At 27.1% G+C, this 12,500-nt stretch overlaps 1 protein-coding gene across 2 annotated transcripts in view; it reads right to left on the bottom strand.

Annotated features, from left to right (window-relative positions):
- The window catches only part of LOC100203006 (multidrug resistance-associated protein 1), a 111,912-nt gene that overhangs the window by 62,651 nt on the left and 36,761 nt on the right, over nucleotides 1-12,500 (bottom strand). For both annotated transcript variants that reach the window (XM_065787787.1, XM_065787788.1), the window contains 3 exons: nucleotides 6,921-7,098; nucleotides 1,942-3,165; nucleotides 4-87 (listed from right to left, as the gene is read on the bottom strand). In XM_065787787.1, coding sequence (XP_065643859.1) covers nucleotides 4-87; nucleotides 1,942-3,165; nucleotides 6,921-7,098 — 1,486 coding nt within the window. The remainder of the gene's footprint in view (nucleotides 1-3; nucleotides 88-1,941; nucleotides 3,166-6,920; nucleotides 7,099-12,500) is intronic.

The following is a 12,500-nucleotide window of genomic DNA, read 5'->3' as shown; positions in this document are numbered from 1 at the left end:
TACCTCAGAAATTGTATTGTCTTTAATAACAATGATTTGATCAACTTGAGGCAAATATGAAAGATTGTGAGTAACAAGTAAGCGAGTCTAAAACAAAAAATATTTGCATATACAGACTTTCTAATTGAAAATAGTTAGGTTTCTCACATCAATTGAGAATTTGCATTTGGTTTAATATATATTATAATTTTAATGCCAACTTATTAAATCAAATAAGACCTTTCACTAAATTCACTAAATGTCACTAAGTAAGAATAAGTATCTAAAAGTTATATGCAGATAAAGTATCAGTATATAAATAATAATCTAAGAAAATAAAAATCAAAGATTAAAATATTTAAAGAAACTTTATTTTAAAATCTATAAAGAAATGAATAATTATGGTTTTTATAAGTATCTAAAAGTAATTTGGTGATTAAATATCTTAAAATAATTTAATGATTAAATATCTAAAAGTTAGTGATTAAATATATAAGGATGCAAGAGAACTGTTTGCTTTGTAAGGATGAAGTTCCAAGTTTAATATCAACCATGTCCCTGGTAAATAAGCACTTAACTTACTTCTCCACACAACAATGGTTAAGAGAGGATTGAAACAACAACTTGGAAAAAAAAATCATCCATAAACTATGCAACTCTAATTTTATTTAATAAACAAGACTAAAAAATATTAAAAGTTTTTCCCTTGCAGAATCTTTAAATAAACCAAAAAAAAAAATAACACTTTAAGTTCCATGAAAATCGTTGCACAAACAAGCTCCAACTTTTAGTTTTCAAATAAGTTTAGCGTTACATAATATATAGATCTCTTAACTGCAGTGGCTTTGGGGATGTAATAACAGTACCAAAAAAAAAAAAGAAAAAAAAAGAAAAAAAAAGAAAAAGATGTTGAACAAGTATTTGAGAGAAAGCTAGTGATTAAAAATTTGAGGCCTGGTGAGAGGTGGTTTTTTAAAGCGGTAAATGTTGCGCATTTTAATATACAAAAATTGCAATTTTGTATACTTGTTTTATGTGCGTGTTTTGTGTACATGTATGTTACTTTTGTTAAACAGAAACTTTTTTATTTTATATTTTTAATATTCAAAGTAGTCTAAAGATATCTTTTAGGGCGGATTGATAAGTAAAATAACTAAGGTTTTAATAAGGTTTTAAGATTTAATAAGTTTTAATAATAATAATATGATAGTAAAAAACATTTGAATGGCAATTATGTAAAATATACTCATTACAAGTTTAATAAATTGAGATAAAATTCAAAAGATTTACATTTCTACTGACCCATAATGTCTGTGGTAATACTGTGCTTAGAACTTGTTTCTTCAAATATTTTGTTTTTCAAGGATTGTGTTTAGGAGTTAAAACAATTTAAATTTAAAAAAAAATTCAATACTGGGTTACTATTATTCATTTTGCTTTTATTGATAAAAAAAAGATTTAACATTTCTTTGTTACTTTTAATTATTTATATGTATTAAATGACAAAAAAGTTATTTTGTATTTTAAAAAACTGGTACATAACACTTGTATATAAAAATATTTCTCCATTGTTTTGAATTTTTCTAATTAAATAGTGCTTTGAAATACTTAATGTCCATTGAGATAAAAATATATATATATATATTTAGCAAATAAAAGAATATAATGACGTTTTGAACTCCATTATGCTTATATATTACACATTACATATTCATTACAAAACCCAATAAACAAGTATTAATGAATAAGATATTGATTTGGTATCAAGGCAGAAAAATTAAAAATTGACACTTTATTCCTGAAAAAATTTAAATCTTGATAAATTTTTAAATATAGAAGAAAGATGTTTCTAAACATTTGTTTTAGGTATTTATCAAATATCTAATTTATTAATTAGGCAAAACTTTTTTTGCATATTATTCAAATTAATAAAATGATAATAAATATAAACATAAGTTGTACCTTATTTTTTAAAAGCCCATTATTTCCAATAACCTGATCAAAAATATGTTTTCCAACATGAGTATCAACTGCAGATAATGGATCATCCATGATGTATATGTCTGAATTATGGTAAACAGCTCTTGCAATTGAAATGCGTTGTTTCTGACCACCACTTAAGTTAATTCCTTTTTCACCAATCTCAGTTTGATCTCCATCTGGTAATAGGTCAATATCAGCCTTCAATGCACAAGCATTGATAATTTTATCATACAAATTGTTTTCATAATCACTCACAAAAACAATATTGTCACGCAAACTTCTATTTTGAATCCATGGCTGTTGAGAAACATAGGAAATACTATTCTTAACATACACTTTTCCATTTACTCTTTCAATTTCACCCAGTATTGCAGAAACTAGGGATGACTTTCCTGAACCCACATGACCAACAATTGCTGTTAAGCTTCCAACTGGAATTTTAAGGTTTATATCATTTAAAATGGGTTCTTCATGTATGTTCCATCTAAATGTTCCATTTTGTATTTCAACAGCATTTTTATAATTAATGTCATCTGAAATAGATACAGGATCTAACTCTTCACTTTTTAAAAAACTAGATAGTCGTTTTGCTGACACATTGTATTGAGCAATTGTAGATACTACTATTGGTAAACTTAGCAAAGGAAATTTAATAATACTAAAAAGAGATATAGCTACAAAAGCCCTTTTAGCATCTAGATCGTTTCCCAGTAAAACATAAACTGTAAATATTGAAACAAAAACTAAAATTGGAGCAAGTGTCAATACAAAACAGTGATTAGCTTGCAAAAGCATTGCTTTCTTGATTAACTTTAATTCATCATTCCTAAAATTTAATACTTTGGCCATAAAACTGTCTTCCCAAGCATTGAACTTCAAAGTATGAATACCTGCAAAAATGTCATTTATAATCTTGCATCTACTATCTTTAAACACCATTTGCTGAGCTTGCAATTTTTTCTCATAAATTGAAAAAAAGCTGATTAGAGGAATAAATAAAACTAATACACACAAACCAGCAAGAACAGACCATCCCATAAGAAAATAAAGATAAAAAAATACTATTATAATTTGAAGGGGACAAGACCACACTAAATTGAGGTAAGTCAATAGATCATAGCACTTTTGTGTATCCACTGTCATTAGGTTTACCATATTTCCAGAAGTAAACTGAGAATTACCAGTGTTAGAAATTCGAAAAATCTATATCAAAATAAAAAATAAAAATTAAAAATCATCAACAAAACGTTATTCTCACACATGTTCATAAACATATTTTAATTTATTTTCATAAAAATAAAAATTTTAATTTTGAAAACTACATGTCTCATTACTTGGAGAACCTTGATATATCTATTATTGTGTCATGTTCTCTAGTTACATAAAATATGACTGAAGTACATAAAATAATTAAACATAAAAAGCGTCACCACCACCAAATTGTCTCAAATTAACTCAAAAAGTAACTTGCTTAACTTTTAACTTGTTTTAGCTATTTCTAATTAAATCAGGATTGAATCTACAGATGATTCTTTTATCTGCTTTTGTTTAGAACCTCTTCACTCACCTACATTTTGTTATATATTTTTCTCTTTCTTCTTAAGACTGCAGTCTTTTGGTGTTATTCTAGTTCAAATTGACCAAATCCTTTCTCTTTATCCATCAGCAAATATTGTTGTTATTGTTGATTTTAATACTTTTCATACAAAATAGCTTGGTTCCACTATACCACTAAGCTGACTCTAGTTCAAAATTTTTGTCATTCTTAATCTCTTAATCATACAATTTTATACATACTTAATCATACCCACTTACCTTCTTTCCTTAATTTGTGTTTTGTCTTGACACTTGCTTGTCTTTAGTTACTCTTTGTTTTCTTTTATCATTTAGATCTACTATGACCTCCCTAAAACATTTATTTCAAACTTTTTCTTCAGACACCCTCATTATTGCACATTACACCTTAAATATGTACTTCTTACTATTACCTTAAACTACTACAGTCAAAGAACTGCTACTATTCCTGTAGCGGTTCTTTGGCTGATGTCTTTTGTATCTCCCTTGACAAATAGACCTTATACGTAATCTCTTGGACTCAGTCAGGTATAGAAGCTTTTATTTCTTCTCTCTGGTTTCAAGTCAACAGTTCTACCCTATGTTTTCACACTTTTATGCAACTGCAGCTTCTAAGCATATATATATTTTATCTTTTTCACAGAAGTTCTTGAGAACAAACTTCTTTTTATTATTGCCAAAAATTAAAGTAAAAAGGTGATGTCTTATGCTATACTTCATTATTCATAGTTTCCTAAACCTCCAATTTTATGTCAGATAGACGCTAAAGACTTTTGGTCTGTCATTAAAAAAGGTAAGTCTAATATTCCACCTCTAAATTATTGGTCTGATCTTACTAATTTGTGCAAGAATAAGTTTTACAAAAAAATTCTTCCTCTAATTTTTCTCTTGAATCTAATGACCATCATCTGATGAGCATTAATTAGCAATAATTAGTTAGTAAGTTTGATAAAATATTTAGTATTTAGAATCAAATTAAAGCTCTTTATTTTCTCTATCACGTAGTTTACAAATTGTCTAATTATTTTTTGTTTAGATATTTAAAATGCCTTATCAACAAGCCATAAGAAGTCACTTCTTTGATTTGTATCAAAAAAAGCATGAAGATAGAAAACACGTTAGACACACAGGAAGGCTACTCAAAATCTACAACTTATAGATATATGAACTATAAAAATAAATACAAACTTGGGGTTGGAAAGCTAGAAAAGAAAAAAAGCTTACTTTTAATATACAAAACAGCCTGCATCAAATAAAGAAATATTTTTAACCATCAAAGAGTTGTGTCACTTTAAAAGGCTGCTAGAAGACTTGGTAAAAGATGCAGGACTTAGCAAAAACACCATTGGGCGAATCTTAAAATGCTTTTAAAAGCCTATTCTTTGTTACAAAAGGGAAAAAAGACCAAGCAGAAATTCTGCCATTTTGGGTTTGCCAAAATATGGTCGACTTTATTCAAAATATTTTATCAAATTACCAAATTCATTATTGACGATGAGTCATACTTTACTTTTTCAATTAGCACACTAGCAGGTAATAACAAATACTATTCAAATGATCAAATTTGGATACCAGACAGAGTTAAGTATTATGGCGTTGCAAAATTTGAAAAAAAAAAAAAAAAAAATGTGTGGATGGTAATCTTCTCACGAGGGGTCACATCAATTTGCATTATTCTTTTTGGCCAAACAATAAACCAAGAAATTTATTTAAAAGAGTGTTTACAAAAGCGCTTTTTTGAGTGTTTACAACCGTTTTTAAAATGAAATTATTATTGAGATACTGAGTAGATCTTTTGATTTAGCAACATCTCACTATTCTAATTTGGTAAAAACTTTTTGACAATGCTTAAGTGGGATGTATAAAAAGGATGAATGGTCTACAAATGATATATCGAGCATGAGCGTCGGATTAATTACTGTGTCAGTAGACTTGACCTAAATGCTGTTTAAAAGCTGGTACAAGGTACCCAAACCCGACTTGACCAAATTGTAAGATATGGAGTCTTGTGATATAAATTTTTCCTTTTCGTATTCTGCGTTTTTTTATTTGATGTACACAACAACAAAAATCTCTTTTTTTAATGTTTATTTAAATTTTTATTGAATTTTAAAGCCAGGCTAAATCTTTATGGTGCAGATTTTATATATATATATATATATATATATATATATATATATATATATATATATATATATATATATATATATATATATATATATATATATATAATATATATATATGTATATATATATATATATATATATATATACACACGTTGATCTTGTATCTGATCTTGCTTCTGTAACATATTGGGGCTTGCAGTGGCTTGTGAACTCCAAAATAACTCAGTTATTTACTGCAAACAACTATTGCGATACTGTTAACACTCCTATATTCATGAATGGCAACGCTCTCACTGAGTTTTCTACTTTACATCTTCTTGGATTATCATTCACTACTGACCTCTCATGAAAACCATACAAACAGTCAATTGCTAAGTTAGCATCTGCTAAGGTTGTTTCTTTTTATCATTCTTTTCATTTTCTTACTCCTGATTCCATTTTCTACTTCTACAAATCTCTTATTTGTCCCTAAATGAAATTGTCATATTTAAGCTAATTCTTTTAATGATGCTCTTTCTCTTTTAGACTAGGTACAAAAATGCATTGCAAATGTTGTTGGACCTGTTTTATTTGGCATGCTAGAGTCTCACCTCCATCTTTGTAAGGTTGCATCTTTTTCACTTTTCTATCAATGCTATCATGGTCACTGCTCAAAGGAGCTATTATCTCTAGTTTTGTTAACCAAATCTGATTCTTGCATGTCATTCAGCAAAGTCAAATCATTTTACTTTATCTGCCTCTGCATACTCTAAAAGTTCTTATTGTTCCACTTTTTTTTAAGCACTTCAATCCTTTGGAACTCTCTCCTAACTTCATTTTATCCTGAATAATACAACTTTTCAAGTCTTCTGTCAACTTTTATTACCTTGCTCTAAATTTATTCTTTGTTTTCTAGTAACTCCATACTTAATAGTGGTAGCTTGCAGCCTTGTTGAAATTGAATCAGTACTTTAATATATATATATATATATATATATATATATATATATATATATATATATATATATATATATATATATATATATGTATATATATATATATATATATATATATATGTATATATATATATATATGTATATGTATATATATATATATATATATATATATATATATATATATATATATATATATATATAATGTTACACATTTTTAAATAACAAATATTTGTATAAGCAAGACCAATATAAATTAGTCAACACATAAAAACAGAATTTTTTTAAAAGTTGCTAGGTACAAATTTAATAATATAGTAAGAACCTTTTTATAAACTACTGTTAATAATGATGACCGAGCTCGTAAACTGGTTACAAAAATAATCTGTAAGTATTGATGTAGAGTAATAGATCCCATTAAGCCTGTTAAAAATAGCATAGATGCATAGAAGTACCCCCAACATTTATCAATCTGTCTATTTTTTATTACTTCAATTGATTTTCTAAAGATAAGAAGTTATATGAAAGAATTTATTTTTAAAATATATGTTTTATAAATTAACAGTAACTAGAACAAAACAAAGTTTTTATTTATTTTATGTACTTGGTTTGTGTATTACACATATATTTATAATCAAATAAATAGATAAGTATAATAAGTGGAATGAACATTAAAAATTAGTTTTTGTTGTTTGGCTTTTAAACTTATGCTATGCCCAGAGTTTCAATTTTTCATTTTCTTTTTAGTAAAAATATTGTTTACAGAATATTTTTTGAATGAGTTTGAAAAGTTTGAACGAGTTTGAAAAGTTTAAATTTAAAAATAATTTATCTTCATTTCTTTATTTAAAACAAAATAAATTTAAACAAATTCTAAAAAAAATGTACTTTAATTTTTTATCATTATAAACTCCTTTAGTTTTCTTTTTTTTCTTTCTTTTTATAAAAGCTTTATAAAATTTATTGTTTTTGTCAATAATATTTATTACTTTCTTAACTGCTGTTTCTATTATTAGTATTATTATTACAATTACTATAAATACTTAAGCAAAAACAACATTATTTTTGCTGTTACTTTTGCTCTATTAATGAATAAAGTTATTATTGCTATTATTATTATTTTTTAAATATGTAAAAAGCACATATTTAAAAATTAATAATAATAACAATAATAACTTTATTTTTTATTATGTAAAAAGTAGTTAGTAGTGTAAAAAGTAGTTAGTAGTGTGTTTTATTAATGTGTCATTGTGCTCAAATAGTTTTTTTTTATAAATAGATTTTAGTTATTATTTTGAAATTATTGCTAGAATTTTTTTAATTTAATTACAGTTTATTTTAACTTTTTAGGTTTTTCTAGCTAATTGTTTACTTGATAAAATACTTCTATATAATTTAGTATGCACATTGTGCCAAAAAAGCATAGATTTTAATTTAAAATTGTGTAATTATGAGTCAAAATATAGATAAAGAAATTAGTTGAGGAACAACTTAAAAAAATTAAAGACTTATTACAAATTAAAGTCAAAAAAGTAGCACTAAATCTAAAGATAAAGTTGATTGTTTTTAATTCAGTAACCAAGCAGTATTGTAAAAAAAGACGATGATGGCCAAGAAGAAAACAGAAGAAGACTTTTATGAAGGTAATTAGAGTAGAGAGTTAATTAACTAGGTTGTTGATATAGTAGATCTGCTTTTGCCAAGCCTGATTTCTTTACTAATTCAGATATCTTGCATATCAAGCATATCAGGATGTCATGCCAAGAAAATGCTCGAAACCAAAAAGAGGTAAATTTTTATTCTGGTTTGCATTTTAGGAACATCTGTGATGAGATGATCTTTTTTAATTTCAGTTAACTTTATTTTTATTTATCAGTTTATTTTATTTCACTAAAACAAATTTTAATTATTATTTATTTATTATTCAACTTATTTTCAATTTAATTTTTTTCAAATTCAATCAGCCAGCATTAAATTTTTTTATTTTGCTGATAATATAAATGAACTATTGTATTGCAGATAAGATGGATTGTTGATAGGATAGAAAGCAAAATTATCAAAGTCTGTTTATCTGCACTCAAACTTGCAAGGGTGACTTTTCTCAAGTAAGCCGAGATTCTTTTTGACAGATTGAATGTTGCAGGAAAGCCCATAGATGTGTTTGATTGAGTAACATTTAAGAACTTTTCTATAAATTTTATCAATCAACCTGCCATAAACTACATTTGACACATGCAGAGGACTTGGGCTCAAATACTGGTATGGTTGCAATGAAGTGTCTTGGAAAGTGCTTAGAGTGTAGTAGTATGGATTCAGCCTGGGAGATTGTAAGATTTTATGCAAATGCAACTGTTAGACAGATTTTTGAAGAGCGATATGTGTACAAGACCATTGAAGCACATAATATTACATTGATTGTAGTTTATAGGATAGTTGTGAATTTTCTTTTATCAGATGGTGAAAAAGATTAGCTGAATGAAATTTTGAAAAGGTAAGACTTGCAACTTAGGTAATGGTGATGGAGTTTGCAAGTTTCTCAAAAACTATATCAAAGTATAACTATAATAAGTTTTGAACTTGTTAGCGTTCATATCTGCTTCTCGCAATATTGATTGGGAATAACATCTGTCATTTCTTGAGGAAATGTGCATTTATTTCTATTCACATGACCAACCAAATTTAGGATGCTGGGCTCCATTGGAGATTTTAAACATGCAGTAGTTACTGACAGAAGACCCAGATACCCAGAGGAAGTTTTTAAAAGAAAAAAACTTTATTAATACCATGAGTATTATTATATATAAGTACCTTCTTTTGGTCATGACTATATAATTGAGCAAGAACATAAAACAATGAAAATCAGAAATTGGGTTATTTGATTTACCTGAAAATAATTCAAAGATACTAGATCTACAGTGCAGACTAAACAGTGCCAAAAATAGTAAACTGTAAACAAAAATAAAGTTTGATCTTAAGGCTCTTGGGTGTTGCAAAGGCTAGACCAGACCTAGATTATTTAAAATGTCATTGGAGAATACAAGTTTTAAGTATCTCCATAATACAATTTTAAAACAAATGGAACATTTGCAAATTTTTATTTAATACCCAATAAAATGCTGGTTGTGGAAAAACCTTCTGTTGCTGTGATATAGATGTGTTATCTAATCTTTCTAGGACAGGAAAAAAAAATCAACCACCTGGCAACTGGTTACAATGAAATTAGAGTGTTTGATGAGTGTGAGGAAGGTTCTCTTAATGAAAGAGCTTATAAAAAGAGAAACAAAAAATCAGTTGCTGTTCACTATTGCATGAATGAAAGTACTAAAATCAAGAATATAACACATTTTATATTTATTGCACATACAAACCAAAGCTGAGTTAACAGTGTTTCTAGCTAAGAAACATTTGAACCGCTATAAATGCAATGATCATAAATTTTTTTAGCCTATAAAAATGTAAATGAAGGCATCAGACCACTTACATATACTTTCACAATATATCAAATTGTAATTCTTTAAAAAAAGCTGGCCATCAAATTTTTTTTTACAGCATAGATATTGCTTAAAATGAAATAAAAAACTGAAAACATTAAACAAATAAAATAAACAAAATAAAGCAATTCTTGATGTATAATGACTTGATACAGATTTGTTCTGTTGATGGCATTTTATCCAAAAAAATCTGTAGCATTAACATTGCTTCATTTAAATAATAAAAAGCTTTTCATCCATGATCGTTACTATTGAATTTGCTTTTTCTGCAAACCAGCTAATAGTAGGTTTAAAAAACTAGCAGATCTCAGGCGGACATTATTTGCAAAATTAGGCAAAGAAGGAGAGCATTTGCCACCACTAAATGTTACATTGGTCCTCCATACAAAAAGTGTACACTATCACACAATAGTTTAAGAACATCAGTAATGCCTTGTCCAAATATACCTCCAGCTACTGATTTCTCTTAAGTTGGAAAATATGGACAACTGTACCCAGAAAGTTGTACTCTTCCACCATCCCTGAAGCTCTTTTTTTCTCTGGAGGTGCAGGTATGCTAAGGGGTGCAAAAACAAGAGTTGCATTTGCAAGAAAACTTGTCTACTATGTACAAATCTTTGTAAATGCGAAGAAAGTTGCAATAACTGCAAATATTAATTGCAAAATTTACTAGCTATGTTTTTAATTTATCAAGATATTTTATTGCAAGCATTCAGAACTAGTATAATTGGATAAGTGTTTATATGTAATTTATATAGTTTTATTACAAACCAATTAAAGATATTTATACTGAGACGCTGTGGAGTTATTTAATTTTAAGTGTCAGTTAAACAAATAATAATTTGTGATCATTAATTCAATAACAAATAATAACAATCTTATAGATATACCTGCTGTACATATTGAAAAAATAGTAAATTTGTTTTGCAACAAGTCAAAAAACAAAAATATATATTCAACATATTTCAGTCAAAAAATCAAATTTAGCAAATTTTTTAAAGAAGATTACAACCACAACCTGACTTAAATACTCAAAAAAGTTAATCTCACCAAATTCGCATAAATTTTACCAGAACCATTGAAAACATAAAAAATGCTGAAATTCCATTTTTAACAGAGTTTTAAAACAATTCTTTTACAATCATCTTGAGCTGATTTTCACATCTTTAACATGCTTCTACTAAAAAGAGATGGATTGAACGATGGATTGAAAGATGGATTGAACGATGGATTGCGAAGATATTGAATATAGTTGATATTAAAGTGATACAGTTAAAATAAAAGCTTTTATAGAACCATCTATTTCAATTTTTTTTTTTTTTTACATTTTAACTAATTTGACCAATTTCAACCATTCTATTAGCAGTGTATAGAAAATCTTAAGATAAAGTGATGCATCACTGATTATAAGTTTTAAAAGAGAATCTCACTACTAGGTTTTGAATTTTGGTAATATTTCACATAAAAAAAAACACAACATTGATACATTGATAAATGATTTAAAAAAAACTTCACTTTCTGTTTTTGCAAGAAGAAAAATAAAGCGGTAATGAGAATGGCTGAACTCTTATTTAAATCTGGCAGGAATATGGCATCAGATTGTTGGATTCTTATATTATAGATTTTTAGAAAACTTTTAAGATTTTATATGTTGTAACAATTTTAAGAAAAAAAAAATGCAGAAGTAACCAGCATTTGCATATATCAAAGGATTAGAATCAAAACCCAGTATGCTTGTTTTTTTTTCTATCGAATTTACTCCCAACAGAGCTGCAAGCAATTTATATAGTTATTGCAAGCAATAACTATATAAGTTAGTAGTTAATAGAAAATAAGATTAAAGAGCAAGGAAATGGTTGGCAGAAGACTTAAAAGTTTAAGGATGTATGAGCTAGAAAATTATGAAGATGGGAGAGAGAGTACCAAAGCATTGAAATGCATGTAAAAAAGTCTAGATCAATAAATATATATAAAGAGTGAAAAAACAGATACAGTAAAATGATGCATTTTTGCAGAATCAAAGGTCAATCAATAATAAATTTTGGATGATGAAACTAGAGATAATAGCTCCTTTGAGTAGTTACCATGATAGTATTGGTAGAATAGAGAAGGAGATGCAACCTTATAACTATGGGAGAGAGGCTCAAGCGAGGAAGATAAAGCAGGTCCAACTACATTTACAAAGAGTTTTTAAACCGTCTCTAAAAGAGAAAAAGTATTATTTAAATAACCAGCTAAAATATGACAACAGTATATTCCATTACAATAGTATACTTCATGCAGGAACAAATAAGAGATTTGTAGAGGTAGAGATAATGTAACCAGGAGTAAGATGCACAATAAAGTTAATCAATCCTAGCAGATGCCAACTTTAAAATCGATTGCAAAATGGACTTAATCAAAGGATGTCATTC

Source organism: Hydra vulgaris, chromosome 01, assembly GCF_038396675.1.
Source record: "Hydra vulgaris chromosome 01, alternate assembly HydraT2T_AEP".
In the NCBI taxonomy this organism is placed as follows: Eukaryota; Metazoa; Cnidaria; class Hydrozoa; order Anthoathecata; family Hydridae; genus Hydra; species Hydra vulgaris.
Note: the sequence above shows the minus strand (reverse complement) of the source record. Positions and strands in the feature narration are given on the sequence as shown.